Raw genomic sequence first — 25,051 nt, 5'->3', positions numbered from 1 at the left:
CCGCAATCCCGAAACTAATCGCCATAAGTTTCGTACCACGCAGACCTATACATGAGAGTTCGTTCTAAGATAAACAAACTTTTTCTCAGATTTACAAACCCTGGGGATAATGCCACATTAATATTCGTATTAACGAATCCTTACATTTTCTTTAACAAACATCTGGAGATTTTGCGTGTTTCAGATTCGAAATAACGGGGTCATCCTACGAGACCGACACCCACGACTCATACAGCCCACGAGTTCGACATTGAAAACAGGTCCATGAGTCATACAGGTCACGAGTCATAGAGCCCACGAGTTCGACGCTAGGCAAATGAAGTTCATGAGTTCGACACTCGGTAAAAACGGCTCACGAGTTCGACATAAATAAAAACAGCCCACGAGTTCGATGGATATACAACACGGGATTTAATGTGTCGGTCTCGTAGGCCTTTTTTGCTCACGTTAAATGGGTTATTCAAATACCGGTTATTGATTGGCTAAACACAGTCACGTGATGGAGGCACATTGGGTATGTTCGCCCATGGGCGGAACATTTTTGTAATGCTCTCCCATGGGAAAACATTTTCACGTAAGAAATGACAAACGATTCCAAACGATTGAACGATCATATTTTTCACGCAATCGATAGGATAAATTTGCCTACTGAGTATTCCGTACAATGTTAAAATTAAAGCAGATGATCATGACCGATAATCGTAATGCGTACGAAAGTGTGATAATTTGACTAACCCATATAGGCCTAATCTAAAAGATGATGACTTTTGTCGTCGGGAACATGTACCAAACATTCCACCATCAGGGTTTGAAACACTATTTCGGGAGGCTGTAAGTTCCTCGACTTCGTCTCGGGACTTATAACCTCCCTCAATAGCATTTCAAACTCTTTGGATGGAACATTCGGTATGTTCCCTCCCGTGCCATGCAGTGGACATCATCACTATGTCGAACTCAGGGCTGTATGACTCGTGAGGTGTATGACTCCTGGACTGTATATTATGTAAATATGACTCGTGGGTGTCGGTATCGTGACGTAAATGCACCCGAAATAACGAAACATCAGAATTTCCTTTCAACGGAATAATGCACACCGTGCCTGAAAGAAATCAACCATTCTAAACCAAAAGATATGTGTACTTATTTGTTACGATTATATCTCCACGTTTTCTATACCTCCTTGTAAGGTATCACTCACTGCTATATGAATACTCCTCGATAAAAAGTAAACTATGTCGAACCATGTAGTTAACTTATCTTGCCTTAAAGATTAATTTGTCTTTTCTTGATTATCCCTAATAACCAGAATGTTCGATAATAAAAAAGAAATAAATATATAAAAAAATGAGAGGGAGAAAGGATCGAAGGTTCGTTCATTTGATAACGAAAATTGATTCGGTATACTGCAAGTTCGTTTATCAGAAAAAGTTTCGTACGACGTGATTCATTCTCTGATCAACGAATCTTGTTTCATTTCCAGAGAAACGAAACTTCGGAATAATGCCACAAGTCGGATAAACGAACCTTGTTGATTATTTTCGGATTGACAAACTTCTATAGTCGGCAGTGGGAATCTGCGTGTATCGGATTTGCAATAACGAACCATCGGCATAACGAACCTCCTTCTTCTTCTTCCTTTTTTTTTTGTAGGAAAATGAACACCACGCCTAGAAATCATCGATAGTGTCGAATAAGACTGAATGAAACTGATTTCTTATACTTCAAAGATTATTCTTTTCTGAACTTTCTCACAATGCCCGAATAAAAAGAGTGGTTTTAGAGCGTGTTGCTCTGAAAGTGCTTCATTCCAAAGGTTCGTGAATCCGAAAATGATGAATGATATGGCCTCTTAAATTCTCCGAAGGTTTGCCCATCCGAAATGAAGGTTTGATTTTCTGATGGTTCGTTAGTTCATAATATATTATATATATATATATATATATATATATATATATATATATATATATATAAAGGGTACTGTTCTTTATTCTGAAGGTTCGTTAATCCGAACATTTGTGGCGTCATTTCGAAGGTTCGGTAGTCCAAAAATGAAGTAGGGTTCGTTATTCCGAAGGTCCATTGATCCGAAAATGAAATAGGGTCCTCAACGAATCTTCGGAATAACGAGCTTTTATTTCATTTTCGGATTAACGAACCTTCGGAATAACGAACCTTATTTCATTTTCGGATTAATGAACCTTTGGAATAACGAATCTTCGGAACAACGAATCTTCGGACTAAAGAACCTTCGGAACAACGAATTGTAACCAATATAATGTATAAGTTGAAAAAAATGGTGTTATGTTGAGGCGCATGTAAACACATAATTACAAACACAAGAACACACGATTCACAAACTGGAATAATCGTATACGATTATAACCTCTATTGTGGAATTGATGAATTTTATATCTACTCCTGACATTGTGATGAAAGAAAAAATATCTGCTTCTTTGAATCTCTCTAAAAAAAAATCGAGTGAAAATATTCACACTTAAAGGAGTGAATACAAAAAAGAGTGAATTTTGAGTAAAAATGTTCATTTTCACTCGTTTTAGAGTGACCTCAGCAGGGATCACTCCAAATTCTTCGAGTGATCCCTGAGGTCACTCCAAAATGAGTGAAAATGAACATTTTCACTCAAAATTCAATCCAATTTCACACTAAATTCACTCTTTTTTTGTATTCACTCCTTTAAGAGTGAATATTTTCACTCGATTTTTTTTTAGAGAGTACGTGAGTGCGGAGATGGGTTAAGATGATAGGTGAGTGGTCGAGTCGCGACTTGATAATGTTTTCATCAGCGTATACTCCATTACAAACAGTTTTAAAAAAATGGAGATATCAAGAAATGAAAATTAAATGAAAACACGCACCTACACAGAATCAAGCACATACCCGTTTAAAGCTGACAGAAGGTTCGTTAATCCGAAACACACAAATTCCCTATAATACCTAGAGAATCCGAAAATGAAAAGGGTTCGTTAATCCGAACATTTTTTGTGGCGGTATTACGAAGGTTCGTTATTCCGAAGGTTCGTTAATCCGAAAATGAAATTCCTTCGGGATAACGAGCTTTGTTTTATTTTCTGATTAACGAACCTTATTTCATTTTCGGATTAATGAACCTTCGGAATAACAAACCTTATCACTTTTTCGGATTATCGAACCTTCGGAATAACGAACCTTCGGACTAAAGAACCTTCGAAATAACGGACCTTCGGAATAACGAACTACAATCGGCAGGCGTAAATTCACACACGAATACACGATATACACCAAGAGACGAACTGGAATATAATCGTAATCTGAATATGTGGAATTGATTTTATCATCATTATTTTCATTTTTTCCTCTTCCTCTCCCTTCTTACGAAACTGTGATGATGAAGAAAAAAAAAACAATTTCTGCTTCTTGTATATAGGTTACTTTATTATTCCACACTTGTGTGCGAAGGTAAGGTGAGGGGTACCGAGTGGTCAAGTGTCGGGGTCATCCAGCGAGACATTGGACATTGGAGTAGTGCATACAGATGAGGCTTATAAATATGTCTTACGGTATTTTTTGAAAAAGTGGACCTTCCAGACTTTTATTTTATATTTATTTATTTATTTACAATGTATTTATTTTTTGGGGGTGGCGTATATACGCACCCTACTTCCACCCCGCTACGGGCCTGCTGATCCTGATCATCCTCTTTGAAATAATGGGCTGCGTGTTCCCCTTGTCATAATCAGCCCCTTCTCATCATCATAATATATAACGATGACCCCCCCCCCCCCCCCCCCCCCCCCCCGTCTTCGCCGCAGGTTATTCACTGCTGTATAAGTTTATTTTAATTCGATTAAAGGAGTGGTATAATATATTGGGTGATTTTTTTTCATAGCAAGATACTCACAAACAACCTTTATGAAATGTTGAAGAACATACAATTCTAAGAGGAATTGAACATTCATTTGAGGAAAATCTGTTTTGAAATGGCTGATATAAAAACAGTGTAAAAGAAACGATCGTCAAAGTGGGTCTAACTTTTATTGAACTGCTTTATTCCACCTCCCTGATATCTTTTACAGACCGATCTGCAATTCCAAAAAAAAAAAAAAAAAAAATGCCAGTCCCTTCCAGTCAAAATGGGATGATGTTCGTTATTCCGAAGGTTCGTAATTCAAAACAAATTTTCATCAGATACAACTTTGAATTCCTCACAGAATTACATATGACTATGTGCTCGTAAGCAGAAATTAGTAGGGACGTACTCAGCAGCTCCAAAATTCGTATTTTGCCCTAAGAATAAAGATTCCTATGTTCAGCGTTCATTGATTGCTTTATGTTATACCAAGGACGCAATATCTGATCTCCAATAGCTTCGGAAGGGGGGGGGGGGGGGTGCGGAAACTCTAACTGCCTTTCAGGGGAGGGGGATACTTTGATCTTCTCAAGCGAGCTTTTGTGAGAACGAATGCAAAACTTTGTTGGGTAAGTTTAATTATCGTTTACTATAAAGCACAGACATGCGTGTCAAGTTTTAACTTTAAACATCACCATTTCCAAAGTATATTCCAGTTTCTTTTCCCCTAACTATAATCTGAAAGTCTGCCACATGCATGATCGCTAAACGCCACGCTTTGCGTGGATGTGCCGAAGTACGAAACGGTTACAGCTCGTTATTTCGAAGGTTCGTTATTCCGAAGGCTCTTTAGTCCGAAGATTCGTTATTCCGAAGGTTCGTTGCTCCGAATTTCATTTTCGGATTAACGAATCTTCGAAATAACGCCACAATTAATGTTCGGATTAACGAACCCTTTTTCATTTTCGGATTAACGAGCCTCTAGGTATAGGGAATTTGCGTGTTTCGGATTAATGAACCTTCGGAATAACGAACCTTCGGAATAACGAACAGCACCCGTACGAAACACGTGGTTTTACTCAATTCAAAGGAATGAGGTTATTGCAAGTTCGATGGATCGAATGCCCCTCATGACTTAGTTGAAGAAATCAAGAAGTCTTTTACGAGCAAAGAAATAAAAATGAGAATGAAGAAAAGAAAAACCCCGAACGAAAGTTGCTAGCCAAAATATCTAAGTAAAATTTAGTGGAAATTTACAGTATACATATATATAATTATATATATATATATATATATTTTTTTTTTTTTCACAGGTGAAGTTCCTTCGAACTTTGAATAGGGATACGCAGTTTTGAGGGGCATGAAATTGTCATGATTTTGCTGTCTAATCGGGTACATGTAGCTCTCAATAAGCATGCGGCTGCATAACATTCTCGTAGTAAATTTGTCTCGGCATACGAGACCCTTCATACTAATAATATTTCTGTAATTCCATTTTTGATTGAGTGATTAATCAATCCCTTTTATAGTTCAGTAAGCATTAAAAATACTGGTATTCAAGTATATATAATCGACTGTTGGATGTTGTCTAGTATGGGCCAAAAGAAAGGCTAAACACAATCATGATGTGTTGCTTAGAATCATGATCTTTGCCAATTACAAGCTGATCGTTGTTCGATCGATATTTCCAGGCTATGTAATACGCTGTTTATTACCAGGAGTGCGCGCATTCTTTCGTCTAGCACCTGGAGTCTGGCAACTGTTTTTGTGGAAATGCCCACAAGTGTGTGTGTGTGTGTGTGTGTGTTGGGGGGGGGGGGGGTCAAGTTTCTTCTATCCGAAGAGACTGCATACGCACAATCAGCTCTTCGCTTTTATTTTACTGTCGTCAATGTTTTTCCCCTTATTCTTTGCTGGTAATAGCATTCGTAATTTAACCGAAAATAAAAAAGGTCAAACGGTTGGTTATTCGGCAATTCCATCCAAGTTGTAAGTTAGTTTATCATAAAGAGCAATATATGTACATGTACTAGTATTTGACAATTACAACAGTGAAAGAAATGATCAAATTTGATCCTGAAATTTGATCCTAATGGAGATGGAGAAGAGAGGGAAACGTGGCAGATGGAAGGATTTTTTTTATCATTGAATTTTAAGAAAATGACAGATCACCAGTATATTTCATTTCGTCAAAACTATATCGTGTTTTTGTGTTTATGTCAGTGCGTGTATGTGGGCATATGTTTACTTGCGTGTTTTAATTCAACTCTCATCGTGTAATATCCCATAAATAACTAGAGATTGTAATTTGTCATCACTGACAAATTAAGGTGATCCGATCTTTTTTTTAATCAATGATTCGAGTCCTGATACTGCAAAGTCTCAGCTACAACATATTAAAATCTGACAGAAATTCACCGAAGCATAAGTAAGATAGTGCTCGATAAAGAGAGTCATGTCAATTTTCACATCTAAAAAATTCCCTCCCATAGAGATAACACGTCATAGCAAAGATAGAAAAAGAAGTACATAGTTATGACCTTTGACCCCATTTTGCACAGACAAGATGGCATCTGAGCAAAAAGTGGTTATTTTATGAAATGATCCCTGTAACATGCTCTTTACGTGTGCAAAATATGGGAAAGATAGGACATGTATTCACCAAGATACAGGATGAAACATCTATGACCTTTGACCCTAATTTACATACCCAAGATGGCGTCTGATCAAGTAGTTGTAATTTTATGAAATAATTTTCGTGACATGAACTAAACATGTGCAAAATATGAAGTTGATAGGGGCTGTTTTTCTTGAGTTATTGCAAAGAAAGTTGCAAAAAGAAAGAAATATTTCAATACATCGAAGATAAACTTTAATTTCAACCAAGTTTTTTCACGTAATCCCGACAACGTATGAAAAAACGAAGGGCACACTTACGATAGCCCTACATCTCAGCTACAACATATTAAAATCTTAGAGAAATTCACCGAAGCATAAGTGAGCTAGTGCTCGATAAAGATAGTCATGTCAATTTTCATTTCCATAAAAATTGCACTCCCATAGAGATTACACGTAAACTGGTCAAATTTGACAAGGTTACCTTCAATCCATTTTTTCGAGGTGATGTCGTCATCAAATCAAAATTGTTTAATTACATTAATGAAAGAACATTTCATAAGCTACAACATATTGAAATTTGGGTGAAAATTGGCAAAGGATTAGTGAGATACGCTCGAGTGAACTTGAAATTTGATGACGACATTTTGAAAATTTACTTTTTTTACTTTATTAAGAAATTTGATATCTTTTAATCATTTTATCAGCATAGCCAGCCCATGAAATGACATGTACAACTCATCACCTTTCAGAATATGTAAAGAAAATGGGGGGTCACCGTCCATCCTGACGAGTAAAATCCAATTTAAAATTGGCGGTTTTTTGGCATAGTTGCACTGTGTATCCCCATTGACGCACGCGCGGAATTTTGAATTTGACGGGCCCGTATGACGTCATATTGAGTCGGATCGACTTGAAACTTGGTAGAAATATTCCTTGAAATTTCGGACATCCGATCCGTGTGAAAAAATTGAAAATTTCTATTGCATATGAGCTGTGCGTGCGTATATGCGCGCGCGCGTACGCGTCCGTCCGATTTTTTCAATTTTTCAAAAAATGCTCTAAATGGTCTGAAACGTGTGCAAAAAAATTTGAGCTCGATTTGAGCATACAAATATTTCAACGCGCGCGTACGCGCACGTACCAAGAGAAAATGTGAATTTTGAGAATATGAGTAGAATGCGCTTGACTTGAAATATATGTGACGTAAATTTCATTGAAAAAATCCATTCCATTAATGAGATATGATTGAGAATGTGTTTTCATATAATGACGTCATAGTGACGTCACGGTCGACTGATCACTTTGATTTTAGTTCGATTGCCGTTTTTGGGACACGATACATACATGGTATAAGTTTGAACTTGATAGGCATAGTACTTTCTGAGCTAACCTCTGCACAACTTTTGGGGAGAAATAAAGAAAGAAGAAGAAGAAGAAGAAGAAGAAAGAATCCGTACAGATACAATAGGTGATCCGAGAGGATACTCGGATCACCTAACAAAGAATCAGTACAGATACAGAAGGTGATCCGAGAGGATACTCGGATCACCTACTTAGAGATTGTAATTTGTCATTACTGACAAATTAAGGTGATCCGATCTTTTTTTTAATCAATGATTCGAGTCCTGATACTGCAAAGTCTCAGCTACAACATATTAAAATCTGAGAGAAATTCACCGAAGCATAAGTAAGATAGTGCTCGATAAAGAGAGTCATGTCAATTTTCACATCTAAAAAATTCCCTCCCATAGAGATAACACGTCATAGCAAAGATAGAAAAAGAAGTACATATGACCTTTGACCCCACTTTGCACAGACAAGATGGCATCTGAGCAAAAAGTGGTTATTTTATGAAATGATCCCTGTAACATGGTCTTTACGTGTGCAAAATATGGGAAAGATAGGACATGTATTCACCAAGATACAGGATGAAACATCTATGACCTTTGACCCTAATTTACATACCCAAGATGGCGTCTGATCAAGTAGTTGTAATTTTATGAAATAATTTTCGTGACATGAACTAAACATGTGCAAAATATGAAGGTGATAGGGGCTGTTTTTCTTGAGTTATTGCAAAGAAAGTTGCAAAAAGAAAGAAATATTTCAATACATCGAAGATAAATTTTAATTTCAACCAAGTTTTTTCACGTGATCCCGACAACGTATGAAAAAACGAAGGGCACACTTACGATAGCCCTACATCTCAGCTACAACATATTAAAATCTTAGAGAAATTCACCGAAGCATAAGTGAGCTAGTGCTCGATAAAGATAGTCATGTCAATTTTCATTTCCATAAAAATTGCACTCCCATAGAGATTACACGTAAACTGGTCAAATTTGACAAGGTTACCTTCAATCCATTTTTTCGAGGTGATGTCGTCATCAAATCAAAATTGTTTAATCACATTTATGAAAGAACATTTCATAAGCTACAAATATTGAAATTTGGGTGAAAATTGGCAAAGGATTAGTGAGATACGCTCGAGTAAACTTGAAATTTGATGACGTCATTTTGAAAATCTGCTTTTTTTACTTTATTAAGAAATTTGATATCTTTTAATCATTTTATCAGCATAGCCAGCCCATGAAATGACATGTACAACTCATCACCTTTCAGAATATGTAAAGAAAATGGGGGGTCACCGTCCATCCTGACGAGTAAAATCCGATTTAAAATTGGCGGTTTTTTGGCATAGTTGCACTGTGTATCCCCATTGACGCACGCGCGGAATTTTGAATTTGACGGGCCCGTATGACGTCATATTGAATCGGATCGACTTGAAACTTGGTAGAAATATTCCTTGAAATTTCGGACATCCGATCCGTGTGAAAAAATTGAAAATTTCTATTTCATATTAGCTGTGCGTGCGTATATGTGCGCGCGCGTACGCGTCCGTCCAATTTTTTCAATTTTTCAAAAAATGCTCCAAATGGTCTGAAACGTGTGCAAAAAAAATTTGAGCTGGATTTGAGCATACAAATATTTCAACGCGCGCGTACGCGCGCGTTTTGAGATAAAAATGAATTTTGAGAATATGAGTAAAATGCGCTTGACTTGAAATATATGTGACGTAAATTTCATTGAAATATTCCATTCCATTAATGAGATATGCATGAAAATGTGTTTTCATATAATGACGTCATAGTGACGTCACGGTTGACTGATCACTATGATTTTACTTGCGCTGTCGTCTTTGCGACATGATACATATATGGTATAAGTCTGACATTGAGAGGCAATGCACTTTCTGAGCTAACCTCTGCACAACTTTTGAGGAGAAATAAAGAAGAAGAAGAACTAGAGATTGTAATTTGTCATCACTGACAAATTAAGGTGATCCGATCTTTTTTTTAATCAATGATTCGAGTCCTGATACTGCAAAGTCTCAGCTACAACATATTAAAATCTGAGAGAAATTCACCGAAGCATAAGTAAGATAGTGCTCGATAAAGAGAGTCATGTCAATTTTCACATCTAAAAAATTCCCTCCCATAGAGATAACACGTCATAGCAAAGATAGAAAAAGAAGTACATATGACCTTTGACCCCACTTTGCACAGACAAGATGGCATCTGAGCAAAAAGTGGTTATTTTATGAAATGATCCCTGTAACATGGTCTTTACGTGTGCAAAATATGGGAAAGATAGGACATGTATTCACCAAGATACAGGATGAAACATCTATGACCTTTGACCCTAATTTACATACCCAAGATGGCGTCTGATCAAGTAGTTGTAATTTTATGAAATAATTTTCGTGACATGAACTAAACATGTGCAAAATATGAAGGTGATAGGGGCTGTTTTTCTTGAGTTATTGCAAAGAAAGTTGCAAAAAGAAAGAAATATTTCAATACATCGAAGATAAATTTTAATTTCAACCAAGTTTTTTCATGTGATCCCGACAACGTATGAAAAAACGAAGGCCACACTTACGATAGCCCTACATCTCAGCTACAACATATTAAAATCTTAGAGAAATTCACGAAGCATAAGTGAGCTAGTGCTCGATAAAGATAGTCATGTCAATTTTCATTTCCATAAAAATTGCACTCCCATAGAGATTACACGTAAACTGGTCAAATTTGACAAGGTTACCTTCAATCCATTTTTTCGAGGTGATGTCGTCATCAAATCAAAATTGTTTAATTACATTTATGAAAGAACATTTCATAAGCTACAACATATTGAAATTTGGGTGAAAATTGGCAAAGGATTAGTGAGATACGCTCGAGTAAACTTGAAATTTGATGACGTCATTTTGAAAATCTACTTTTTTTACTTTATTAAGAAATTTGATATCTTTTAATCATTTTATCAGCATAGCCAGCCCATGAAATGACATGTACAACTCATCACCTTTCAGAATATGTAAAGAAAATGGGGGGTCACCGTCCATCCTGACGAGTAAAATCCGATTTAAAATTGGCGGTTTTTTGGCATAGTTGCACTGTGTATCCCCATTGACGCACGCGCGGAATTTTGAATTTGACGGGCCCGTATGACGTCATATTGAATCGGATCGACTTGAAACTTGGTAGAAATATTCCTTGAAATTTCGGACATCCGATCCGTGTGAAAAAATTGAAAATTTCTATTTCATATTAGCTGTGCGTGCGTATATGTGCGCGCGCGTACGCGTCCGTCCAATTTTTTCAATTTTTCAAAAAATGCTCCAAATGGTCTGAAACGTGTGCAAAAAAAATTTGAGCTGGATTTGAGCATACAAATATTTCAACGCGCGCGTACGCGCGCGTTTTGAGATAAAAATGAATTTTGAGAATATGAGTAGAATGCGCTTGACTTGAAATATATGTGACGTAAATTTCATTGAAATATTCCATTCCATTAATGAGATATGCATGAAAATGTGTTTTCATATAATGACGTCATAGTGACGTCACGGTCGACTGATCACTATGATTTTACTTGCGCTGTCGTCTTTGCGACATGATACATATATGGTATAAGTCTGACATTGAGAGGCAATGCACTTTCTGAGCTAACCTCTGCACAACTTTTGAGGAGAAATAAAGAAGAAGAAGAAAAAGAAGAACAAAGAATCAGTACAGATACAGAAGGTGATCCGAGAGGATACTCGGATCACCTAATTATAATTACAGCAATCTGCGCATCCCGAGAAAAAACTGAAAGATGTAGCATCTCCTTGCTCAAAGTCTTTGTACTACGCCTCCCCCTCCACCACCCCCACCCCTCGAAAACCAACCTAACGTGTTTGAAAACACCGCTGTGCTTCTCAAAAAAAAAAAAAAATAAAAAATAGAGAAGAAAACAACTGTACATTTCGCGTCGTAACGTGTTGATTGCACGCCGGTCTCCCACCACACAAAGAACATCTTACATGACACCGTGGGAGCTGAACATGAAAGTTGCGTTCTTCCCAGGCACGCACATGTTGAATGACAGCACGTGGTTATTGCGCACCTCGCATTGGACACATACTGAGTAGACTTTCTTCCGCAATAGACTGTTCACTATGAGATTCTTGCAGACTGACTTGATTACAGTTGTTCTCAATCTTTCAACTAGTGTACGCGTTTCTCTTCATATTGTTAATGTTATGCATGCTGTTAATAGCCTGCAGGGAAAACAACAGCGTGTTTGAAATGGAATTGTTGGGAATATATCACAGGTTACTACTGATTTGAGAAGAATTAGCTTTCCTGTCTTCCAAAGTGGTATGTACAGGCAAAATCTCCCCTAAAAGCCTAACCAATTTAACGTAAAATCCAGCGGTTTTCTTGGGATTGCAACGGTATTTTAGCACCAGCCGATACTCCTGTACTGTTAGGGAGATCAGGAACGAAATTGCACATCGTTTAATACAACCTTGGGCGTCCTTACACACGGAATGAGTCGCCCGTCGAGGCGTGGTAAATATTCTGTAGGTGAATGTACCATTAATGTACCAGATTAAGAACTAATTTCCGTAAAACAGTATCCCGACAGTGAAAAGAACTGCCGTGTCGGTAAAATAATGTCAATGTGACGATCAAGCTGTAATAACAATGTACAAAATACAATCTACAAACTAAAAGAAAGACATGATATTACATTCGTTCATCAGAAGTGAAATTCATCCACCAAAATTTACGTCTAAGCAAGGTGTGTGACCGTGGCACATGCCGTATGTAAATAATCATAACAGTTGTCAAAATGTAGCTTCACGATGTCCTTTTTGTGACTTGTGTTTTGTTTTGTCGGTTTTTTTTTTCTTAACAAAGGAGCTTCCATATTTGAAGCTCACTTTTCCCATTGACATTTTAACATGTCAAACGTTGCACTCTCGCTATTCAATTGCCTGACAAAGAATACTATGAGTCACGTGTAGATATTTTTTTTTCAGTGATTTCGTTCATTTATATCAACACAAGACTCGCGAATTGTCATGTCACATTATATAGCTCATTTCACTGTCGTTAAATCAGGATTCAGGTACTACTAGTAGACCTACTTTATCATAATTACTTCATCCTTGGATGTAAATTAGGGCCTACACTTTATTTTTTGAGTGATCCCGATAGAATAGTGTCTCAGCTTGAAGGTTGCTCGACGATATTTTTCCACCTCGTTTGTGATTAAACTGGCATCCATACGGCCACAAACGGTGCCCACAAACGATTTCAAGCCGTGTAATTCTAGTCTTTACGTTATAAAAATCGCCATACGCATCGTAGTACACCCAGCTTCTGGCTCTCGTTGGTTGCGTTGCTGCTCGAATTCTCACTTCTGTTGATTGGGATCACACGGCGTACAACCAAACCGGGCTCCCACACACACGCACAAAGCATGAGACGTGACCAAAAATGTGGCGGTAGAACGCGGAGGGACGCCAGTCGTCCTACCGCGGTAGGACGATGTCTCTCTTACAGAAAAAAATCACCAGCGCGCACATCATGTCAGATGCGCCTATATACGCGTAAAATCGTCCTCGAGCGTTCCATGCGTCCTCCTGCGGTAGAACGCTAGTGAGAATAAATATCCCTTCCCTTAATACTGATGGTCAGTAAACTTTGTGAATCGTAAATAAGTAGTAATTGCATAAAACTAAAAGCCTTGAAGTGGTTTGGCTATTCAAACAAAATCAGCATTTATTTTGTATGCATGTACTTGTGAGGAACACACACGGACAAACAAACATACTCTTTCGACACTCATGCACACGCACATGCATGTACTGGTGTTGAGAGTGGTGACACGACACTTCCAGGCAGTCATCAAAATGCACACATCCCATGGATGGTAAATAGAAATTGCCTGTATGTCTTTGGTCTTTGACCAGTTGGATGATGATCTGTTGAGTAGGAATGCAACATATACACTTGTAATCCCCAAGGACGAGCTGATTTTGCTATAACGCACGTTTCCCATAGGCACTTGCCCAAGTATACTTTGGACTAGTCTTCAACAGGCTAAGACAGTACTGTCTGTACTAAAAAAAGAAAAGAAAAGAACTAGAAAGAAAGCAAGATTTGTAACCCAAGCCTTTCACATCTTAGCCCACTGCCTTTTGACATTTTTGCCTTCTTGACATAGAGCCATGGACAAACAAATGGCTATGCAGACAATTTGTACTGTAAACTGCAGTGTCATGAGCACCACCGCTGAACGCACCTGAGGATTGTGTGCTTAAAGGGCACACAGTGTAAATAACTGACTGGTGAAGAATAAAGTTCTCCATTCAAAACCTACTGAGTAGTTGGTTTAAGTACAAAATCTTAGATTGCATTATCATACTCTTGATTTTGAAAAAAAAAGAATTGTGACAATTGCAAGATGATACAAGTGTGAAGCTTTAAAGTTCGAATTTCCTCTCTCTCTTTTGTTGTTGTTGTCAAAAATATTTTTACTACTCTGGTATACTGCTGTACAATTTTGCAAAGTACACCAGAGATCATTGGGTGATTACAACTAACTTTTGAGAGATAAATTTAGATCTTCTATGGACTACCTTGATTCAAAGTTTAGCCATCGTAATAATTGTACATAATTTGCCATTGCTGTGCAAAGGATTATGAATAAACTTTGAAAATAGTGGTTCATCTGTAAATCAGACTATGGCGTTGCTGAAAGTCAGATGGTCCCCCTCGTGGGCCAGATGATGAGTCCATTTCCTTCGGAAGGTTTAACAACGCTTGTGAAGAATTCATTTCCCTGGCATCTGGCAAAACTTAAGCATTTTTAATGGATGCAATAGCGTGTTTCCACCATAAAGACACTGTCCAGAGTTTGCAGCAAACACTCGTGGTTCTTAAATTTGTGCATCAGTCTTTGCGAAGTCTGAATAATTGCAGACTCGTAAATCATGATAACAGATGTAAACATTCAGTGATTAGCGTTGCAGGTATTTATAGAAAATAACTCCTTGTGCATCGTGCTTGTAAAAAAGCAGGAGAAGCTCATCGTATTAAAGGGAAGGTAAACCCAAAAAGCAATGTGGATTTAGTGAAAGCAGCAAAATTAGTAGAACACATCCGTGAAAGTTTGAGGAAAATCGGACAACCGATGCAAAAGTTATGAATTTTTAAAGTTTTGGTGTTGGAACCGCTGGATGAGGAGACTACTAGAGGATATGACGTATGAGTGGACAACAATACAAAGAAAATATAAAGGAAATTCAACAAAAATTCACTTTTCTAGAATTATGAAAGAGCAATGGACCAACCGCTTTCAGAAAGCAGGGGGAATAATTGCTACCCTTAACATATGTAAATGGGCAAGTCCAAGATAACACGCACGTTACGTATGGGACATTCAGAGACTTTTATGACCTGAAAAATAGTGTTAATGGCCTTTGATCATATTGAACTTCATCATGGTGATTGATATCTAGAAGAAGTATAATCATGTAAAAAATTGAGAAAAATGACCTTGACAATTATATTCTAGAAGAGAAAATATGTGCCGTTACGTATGGGACCAGAAAATTTTTGTGTTTTTGAACATTTTTTTCAACCTCAAAACTCTCTGAAAGTATATCATTCTACAACTTGTAACTCACTGTGATGAAAGTCACAACACTCAAGATTATCACAGGTAAGTTTCATGTCATTAGGCAAAAAGCTCTAATTACAGGTTCTAATTAAAGACAGACATGACGTGTTACGTATGGGACAGTTACGTATGGGACAGTTTGTCCCCCATTCATTTAGTGTGTGAAGAACCATGTTTATGGGTATTTTGCATAATTATTGAAGTAAAATCACTTGAAACTACTCAAATACTGATCCAGATTGTCAAGGAAACAATATTCCCCAAATATTCACCATCATAATCATATTCAATCATATTTTTATATTTTTATGACCAACCTGGGTATGCATGCCCTTTGTCCCCCATTCGTTTAGTGTGTGGAGAACCATGTTTATGGGTATTTTGCAAAATAATTTTGCAAAATACCCATTTAAACAGATTTTTGCATAATTATTGAGGTGGAATCAGTTGAAATTACTCAAATACTGATCCAGATTGACAAGGGAACAATATTCCCTAGATATTTACCATCATAATCACATTCAATCATATTCTATATTCTTTATGACCAACCTGAGTATGTATGCCCTATTTTTATCAGGATAGTTACTACTGAAAAATTGAATAGTTTAAAGTGTTTACTTCCATTGATGAAGGGCAGTTTGCCATTTAGTTTCAATAAAAAACAACTTGACACAAGAAATATTAAGTTTAATAAATAAGCAATACCTGCTTCGTGGAACCCCAGTGATCGAGTAGATATACAATGATGTCTGTCTAGCAGTCAGGTCATTGATTCGAGTCACAACTCAGTATGTATACCCATGAATTTTGTTGTGGCTAATACTGAAAACTGAATAAGAACAATTTGTGTATCACTTGCAGTTTAAAAAAAAATCATTTTACTTTTTATTTTTTTTCTATATATTTCACAACCATTTCAAATTGGATCTCCATCACATAAACTTTGAATTCCTCTAGTCTTCGGATTTTATGCTCTTAAGTAATTCATATAATTGGTTTCCAATCATTTCTTTAAATGTTGAAAACTGAATCCCCATTTCTACAAAAAACTATACCATCCCTTTAATGCTGGTTTTTCATTGTGTATTTTGCCATTTTCCCCTCCCCCTTTCTGAAAATTGTTCAGTCAAGTTAATGTATTGTTTCAAGTGTCTATAACTCAAAAAGTAGCTACAATGTTGGGATGCTTTCTTCAGGATGATTGACCATTTGTGTACTGAGAGACCTTCCCAGCTAGCTACATGCATTCACATACAATATGTATGAGGATGTCCCATACGTAACGCATTTGTCCCATACGTAACATTATTTCAATGCCTAATAAAAAATATTTCTTTCACTTTTTTTTCTTTTTTCTCAGGTATTTAATTTCTCTAAACAATAAATTAGAACTTTCCAAAAGGGCATTAAAACAACCTTAGCAATTTCAGAAAAAACCTAAAAAAATGACCTCATTTTGTTACGTATGGGACATCTCATGATAGGACACGAGCTAATTTGCATAATCATTTGCATAATCCCGAAATTTTCATACCAAGTTAAACTATGTGATGAACTTCTTATGTCCACATATTAATCAAATATTATTTGCTTTCCTTTGAATTAATATGAATTTTTATAAATGTCCCATACGTAACGCTGTGTTTCACATTTATGCAAATGAAGCCCTTGAAATTTGCATAAATTTACATAATATCATTTTTTCCTCCACGGAAATCAAAACTTCAACTCATAAGCTTCAAAATGATACCAAACATGTCAATATTGAGCAAAGATGAAATTTTGCCTTCTGAGGGGACCTTATCTTGGACTTGCCCATATATCAAATTGATGGAATTTGTAATTTTCATGAAAAATGGATTTTTGTAGTATTTTCTTTATATTTTCTTGGTATTGTTGTCCACTCATACGTCATAACCTCTAGTAGTCTCCTCATCCAGCGGTTCCAACACCAAAACTTTAAAAATTCATAACTTTTGCATCGATTGTCCGATTTTGTTCAAACTTTCACTGATGTGTTCTACTAATGCTGCTGCTTTCACTCAATCCACATTGCTCTTGGGGTTTATCTTCCCTTTAAGTGTGTGATTCAGAGTGACCAGGAGACGACTTGTACAAATTGGGCCAAACAAAAGTCCGCAATCCTTACTTCATTAAATGTACTTTATAGTGCAATGCCTATTTTGGGATCTTCTAAGTGCTGTAATGTACATATCAGCAGTATACTTCAGCAGTACACTTATCTGACAAATGATCGAAGTCATTGTGTCATGGGTTTGATACTGAAATAGGAATCAAGATTTTGCAGTATTGCGCTACAAGTGTGTGATGCTGTTTAATGTCATAACTGCCTTGGCTGCACACTATTAAAAACTTGCTGAAATGAATGACATATTTGTGGAAACCTACAGTTTATATGACTTGATGCAAGTACATGTACATAGGGCCTACCCTCAACTGATATTAAACTTGGATGTGAAGCCCCCTCACAGCATGATGCCTGGAGCTGTATAGTTGTCTAGTAGAGCCAAATCTTCCTCCATGGTTAGTTCATGTTGAAAGCAACACAATGAGCTTTATACTGTAATTGATGGCACTGTGATAGAATTATTTAGTATGTTACAATTGCCTGTAAGTGACAAGATTTTGGATTGTGAGTTACATCATCAAATTTGCATACTTTTATAAGCAGCACTTTCAGTATCGCGTGACGAGACCAAAAGAGATTTAACAAAACAATTCACGGTAGTTGCCCTACAACCTCGTACAAAAGTTTGGAAGGTAAGAAACACCCTGTTGCTGCCAACAAAATGCCTAGGCTAAAATAGATTAAGACACATGTGACCTCTATGTGCCTATAAAGGTCTTTGTGCCCAGAGGTCACACTCTAGTAAATTTCAGGATTTCATTGTGACAAAACTTTAAACACTCCAGAACAGTTTCAGGGAATTTCATCAGACTATCAAAAAAATTCAAGAGTAAAGGGTGACAGAAAAATCCTATTATGAAAACATGGTGTGGAAATATATAACATAGAAAAGGCATGCATAACCAGGGCTTCACATTAAACTCATTTCTACTGGTCCAACCTCTCTGTCGGACCAGTAAGTACCCAGTTTTTCCATTTTCAGTCAACTGCATGCGGCAGTGAAATGGATCTTGCTTGTTGTTTGTTTTTTTACAGCATGTTTTTCTCGTATGTCTGTTGAAAATGTTCAAGAACATTGTATGAACCATGGAAGATGTAACAGGGACCTAAAGGCTAGTCCCATTTCAAAAGTGACCTCGGTGTTATCGGTCCAAGTTATCCTCAGTTTCCACTATGAAAGCTGTCAGAGACATTTTGTTTTCTAGTTTTCACTTTTTAGCATCTGACACTGGTTAAGGTGCAAATTTTTCTCGATGGCGACTCCACACAGAAACATCTCGTTTCTATTGTAAGCTCGTTCATAGTTTCTGCATAACATTGTACCTCTGTTGAAATGCTGAGCGTTAACTATGTTGGGAGGCATTTGTTGACCGGATGATGGCGCGAAGACCCTCTCATGAACGTATGTCGCTTGTGTGTCTCTCTCTGTCCGTGAACAGGGCGCGACTACCAGCACCAATGTACAGACGAGATCACGTGACGCTGTGGACAGTGCTGAAGCAGTGCATCGGTAAAGAGCTGTCCAAGATCACGATGCCGGTCGTCTTCAACGAGCCCCTCAGCTTTCTGCAGCGGTGCTGCGAGTACATCGAGCACGCGCACCTCCTCGTCAAGGCCAACATGTCGGATGATGCCGTTGACCGGATGAAGGTATGCGTCCCTGTTGATAAACACTTTGGTGCAATTTCTGTAAGACAATTTAAATCAAATCCATGGTTTGAATTTCGTCCGTGGACTGAAGCCATCCCCAAATTTGTCTGCCTTTCACATGCACACGTATCAGTACATGGTTTTTATTGGATGTCTGTTGCTGTACGTGATCTGTCATACATGCAAACAAAATTTGCATAATCAGTGGGCTAAGTTTGAACTACCGGTATGTTTGTGAATTTGGCCCTTTGTTTTTGAGATGTCATAATTCCTCTTGGAGTTTGTACATGGCAAATTTGGCTCCCATAAACAATTAGCTATTAAAATCAAACCTTTAAAGATGATCATCTCAAGTGTATGGAAGAGACACTAGTCCAGAAGAGGCAATGTATGACGAAAATATCGCTGAAACACTATTATTTTTGCTTAGGAGCTTACTGACTTTGTCTCTATATTCTGTTTTTTGTTTTTTTTACTGTCTGTTTGTTTGTTTATTCCCATGAAAGCATTGTGAGAAAAAAAAAATAGGCAGCCCCACAATATTTTGTTCTGCATGCTCATATTTCAGTTGGTAGGATTTAGTGCACAGGATCTTCAACAGATTCTTTGCAAAATCATCACTTAAATCCTCTGACTATCACTCAGAACCCGACCATACTGCACAAGAAGTAAGTGGTATGGCAGAGTAATGGTCTCTTGTGAGTTAAACTGTTACGGAACATGGTTCAGTCAAAGAGTACTAAGATATTCCACTCTGCTGAGTGCATTGCTATCATAGAAATGGTGATGGGGTGACAAAGCAGTTCTGAATAAATAATTAATTTAAAAACCTTTTCAAAACTGCTGTTGAGGACTCATTACAGGAAGAGGAGATTATGTACAGGCTTGCCTTAAAGGCGTCTATGGGTGTCTGTCAGTGCCTGTGTGAGTGTGTCTTTTAGAGTGTATTTGTGCGTTTCTTTGGTGTGTTTATGTTTGTGTTTGTGTTTGTGTGGGCCATGCCATTCCAATGACCAATGCTGTTTTTTTTTGGAATGCATGACATTCAATCACATTTTTGCCCTGTCAAGCTGTTTGTAGTACAGTAACCTGTTGCTTTCAGTTCACAGAGTATGGAAAGGTACAGGAGGAATGAATGGCACAATGACTGTACAGTGTGTAGGATTGAACATTCATCTTTCCTACTTGCACATATCGTGCATTTATAATTGATATATCCATGAAATCCACTCAAATAGCAAAAGCTCATTGTTCATCCAAGGTTGGCACTTCATAGCTGCCTATTCTTTAAATGCCCATTCAAGAGTCTGAAAAGGTAGTCATTTGGCTACAGAAGGCAATATCCTTTTCAAGGCTATGAAGTGTACATGTCTAATTATGCACTCATATTTCTAGTAGTTCTTAGTGATTTAAAAGTTTTTCCGTTTCTATCCAACTGCATGCAAGCCATATTGTTCAAAATTGAAGACTCATAGTATTCATTATACATCAGCATGATTTCTCACAGTCCTCCATGATTTTGATGAATTTCCTCAGGGAATATTGACTATTGTTGCCTCATTTTTGCATGGGAGAGCCCATTAGCCTTAGCCGCTGGGAGCGCAACCACAGAGAGAAGCGCTCGTCTTAGCTCTGTTGATTGTTTAGGCACGGGTCTTGGGGGATGCCTTCTTAATGCGAGCGTAAACAATCTCCTCAGCCTTCCCCCGTCGCCCCCCTCTCTGCCTGGAGTGACTATGAGACGCAGACATGATGGATGACTTTTCTATGCATATTGAAAGAGGATCAGCTGTGGTGACGACGGTGAGAGAGAGAGAACGAGGGAAGGGAGGAAGAGGATATAGGTGACAAAGTGAGGCTGAGGAGCGGAAGAGTGAGTGGAGGAGAAGAGGCGAAGAGGAAAAGTAGAGCAGAGTTGAGGAGATGAGGAAAGGGGGAGAGGAGAGGAAAATATGAAAGTAAAAATGAAGAAAAGGGGAAAAGAAGAAGAAATGGAGAGAAAGGATTGAAAAGAAGAAGAAAGTAGAAAAGAAGAGAAGATATTAACGAGAGTAGAAAAATGAGTGAGGGAAAGAGAGGGAAAGAATTGGAAAGAAGAAAAAAGTAGAAAAGGGGAAAAGAAGAATAAGGTAGAAAAATGAGTGAGAGGGATGAATAAGAAAGAACAAAGGAGAGGAAAGGAAGAAGAAAATAAAAGAGAAGAGACGGATAGAGGGAAGAGAGAAAAGTGAGAAAATGAAAAGAGGGGAGAGGGAATAAAGAAAGTAGAACAAGAGAGAGAGAAAAAGAGAATAAAAGATGAGAGGGAAAGAAGAAGGAAGAAGAGTTGAGAGGAGAGAGAAAGAAAAGAGAGTAGACAGGGATAGGAGAAGAGGGGAGACTTGAGAAGGAAAAGAAAGAAAAAATGAGGATGACTTTGGAGGCATACTGTGTCATTAAAATGTATACGGCCCACTGCGTGCGTCAGTGCGGTGCATTTACCTGATAGGAAAGAACCCCGAGACATTCCTTTTATTATAGGCAGCTCGTAATGTCATACAGCTGGCAACAAGGATTGATTTCGCAACTTGATTGTTATTGAGTAATGCGAATGTGAGGATTGATATCTCCCAGTCGTTGATACAGTAGCAAGAATGCAGGTTCATTATCTCATACATACACCATTCGATCAAATGGCCATCTCATTTAAAATTGCCTTGGTGGGCACCAAAGCCAAAATATCAATGTGGATTGAGTGAAAGCAGCAACATTAGTAGCAAACATCCGTGAAAAATTGAGGAAAATTGGACAATGGATTAGGGAAGGGATATTTATTCTCACTAGCGTTCTACCGCGGGATCCCGCAAATTTGCGGTAGGACGATTTGCCGAACGCGTAATACGCGCTGAACGTTTTTTTCTACGCGCAGCGGCAGGGGAAAAAAATCGTGCGGAGGAACGCGGTAGGACGCTGATCGTCCTGCCGCGGTAGGACGGGCATGATTCATTCTTCGTGTGCACGCAACTACGAGCAGATACTGAAGTGGTACGTGCACGCACATCCTTTCCCCGTCGATCGGATCATATCTCTGTGGCACAACCTTTCTAACGTTTGATGCATGCACGATACACTCGTTACATGTATCAAGTTGTAGTGTATTTGGGCGGCTCGTGTGTTTCACGCGGGGTTTAATAGTAACAGTGCGTTTCAATTTTTGAGTTCTCACGATCGTATTAATAAACATTATGCACTTTCTTTCGATCTCAACGTCAGCAAAACTGCGTTTGACTTGTTTGCACTTTACGAATTCTTTGAGCTCTGTCACAGCACGATCATGACAAAGTTTTGTCAAATTCTTTCGAAATCATGCTCAGCAAAACTGCGTGTGATTTGTCTACAAATATACAATCTAGCAAATTCTTTGGGCTCTCTCCAGCACGATCATGACATTTTTTATCTAATTTTATCTTTTTAAAGTTTTTGTTCGATCTCACTTTCAGAAAAATTGCGAGTATTTTTTTTTTCTTTGAGTTTGTACAGTACGATCATGACATGTGAAGCAATCTATCACACACTTTCTCATACTAGTAGTAAAGTTGGGCAAGCGTTTTGGAACGAGGAAAAAAATATGCTTGACCGAATCGGGCAAGCAAATTATTTTGAAGTCATCCTTTTCCCCCACATTTTCCCTGAGCTCCAATATCAATAAACCCATAAAAATCGAGCATACGGAAGCCCTAAACTAACGACTGTCTAGGCGCTGCTACGCAGTTTCAACAACTTTCTAACACTTACTTTTCGATGAAACACGAACACTCGAGAGACCGCTATGATCGGAAGTACGAGTAGTTATACAATGTACTTGAATATTCCACTGCAATTTGTGTGTGAATAATATTCCGTAGTGACAAAGCCCAATATTTTGGCAGTAAAAGTAACCACCAGCAGAGGACTGGCGTTTTCTGCTCGCCGTAAGCTGTTTGCAGGTGAGTATAGGTGACCCCCCTCGTAAACAGCCATCTACAGTCACTGTTTGTGCACCACGTGTCTGTAGAGCACGCAGCGAATTCGGAGAAACAAAACAGAACGCAGTCACGTAGACAAAGTTGTGAACACCAACTTGACCAAGAAGGAAAACATGAAAAATCCCACGATGGCAAGGTGCCAGACTTGGGGAAGGGTGGGGCGGTAGAATAGAGAGCATTCAACAAAGGAAACCGCGCGCACTGTTGCATTCCTGGAGGTTATAAACAGTCTGGAGCCTGGGGGGACCCGGGATGGACAGGTAAGGAAAGCAAGTTGAAGACCGAGGGCGAAGACCAAGGATGTCAAACATTTAATACGATTCGTTATCACAGGCTATTTTTTCTTTTTCCTCTCATTTCTTATCTGTATGATCTTTCATTTATCGGTAAAAAGAAAAACAGTAATTGATGTCAGGATTCAAATAACTTGGTTTTTTTTTTGTGTGCCTTATTTTCTTTTCTACTAAATTATATCTTACCTGAATTATCACCACTGATCGGGGAAAAACAACAGTAACTGTTCGTTTCTCACAGTTCACAATCCGAAGTTTTTAGTTTTGTTTTTGTTTGTTTTTTTATAAAGAAAAAGAAATGAAAGAGAGAAAAAAAAGTTTCGGTATCCGAAGGTTCGCTTTACCAAATATGAAAAAAGAAGAAGAAAAGTTAAGTAATTTTGAAGGTTTGTTGATTCGAAAGCGAAACACAATGTGTAATTCTGAAGATTCCGCAATCCCGAAACTAATAGGCCATAAGTTTCGTACCACGCAGACCTATACATGAGAGTTCGTTCTAAGATTAACAAACTTTTTCTCAGATTTACAAACCCTGGGGATAATGCCACATTGATATTCGTATTAACGAATCCTTACATTTTCTTTAACAAACATCTGGAGATTTTGCGTGTTTCAGATTCGAAATAACGGGGTCATCCTACGAGACCGACACCCACGACTCATACAGCCCACGAGTTCGACATTGAAAACAGGTCCATGAGTCATACAGGTCACGAGTCATAGAGCCCACGAGTTCGACGCTAGGCAAATGAAGTTCATGAGTTCGACACTCGGTAAAAACGGCTCACGAATTCGACATAAATAAAAACAGCCCACGAGTTCGATGGATATACAACACGGGATTTAAATAAATGTGTCGGTCTCGTAGGCCTTTTTTGCTGTAAGTTCCTCGACTTCGTCTCGGCACTTATAACCTCCCTCAATAGCATTTCAAACCCTTTGGATGGAACATTCGGTATTTTCCCTCCCCCGCCAGTGGACATCATCTATGTCGAACTCAGGGCTGTATGACTCGTGAGGTTATATGACTCCTGGACTGTATATTATGTAAATATGACTCGTGGGTGTCGGTATCGTGACGTACATGCACCCGAAATAACGAAACATCAGAATTTCCTTTCAACGGAATAATGCATACCGTGCCTGAAAGAAATCAACCATTCTAAACCAAAAGATATGTGTACTTATTTGTTACTATTATACCTCCACGTTTTCTACACCTCCTTGTATTATAGGTATCACTCACTGCTATATGAATACTCCTCGATAAAAAGTAAACTATGTCGAACCATGTAGTTAACTTATCTTGCCTTTGATTTTGTCTTTTCTTGATTATCCCTAATAACCAGAAGGTTCGATAATAAAAAAAGAAATAAATATATAAAAAAATGAGAGGAAGAATGGATCGAAGGTTCGTTCATTTGATAACGAAAATTGATTCGGTACACTGCAAGTTCGTTTATCA

At 38.0% G+C, this 25,051-nt stretch overlaps 1 protein-coding gene across 1 annotated transcript in view; it reads left to right on the top strand.

Moving 5' to 3' along the window:
- The window catches only part of LOC139736353 (oxysterol-binding protein-related protein 1-like), a 105,638-nt gene that overhangs the window by 50,737 nt on the left and 29,850 nt on the right, over nt 1-25,051 (top strand). Inside the window, 1 exon segment of the mRNA XM_071647109.1 lies at nt 19,079-19,289. Coding sequence (XP_071503210.1) covers nt 19,079-19,289 — 211 coding nt within the window.

The sequence above is a fragment of the Diadema antillarum genome, unplaced genomic scaffold (genome assembly GCF_040938485.1).
Source record: "Diadema antillarum isolate AM-2024a unplaced genomic scaffold, OU_Dant_1.0 seq00000637_RagTag, whole genome shotgun sequence".
NCBI lineage: Eukaryota > Metazoa > Echinodermata > Echinoidea > Diadematoida > Diadematidae > Diadema > Diadema antillarum.
The sequence above is the reverse complement of the archived record's forward strand: the minus strand, read 5'-3'. Positions and strand labels throughout refer to the sequence as shown.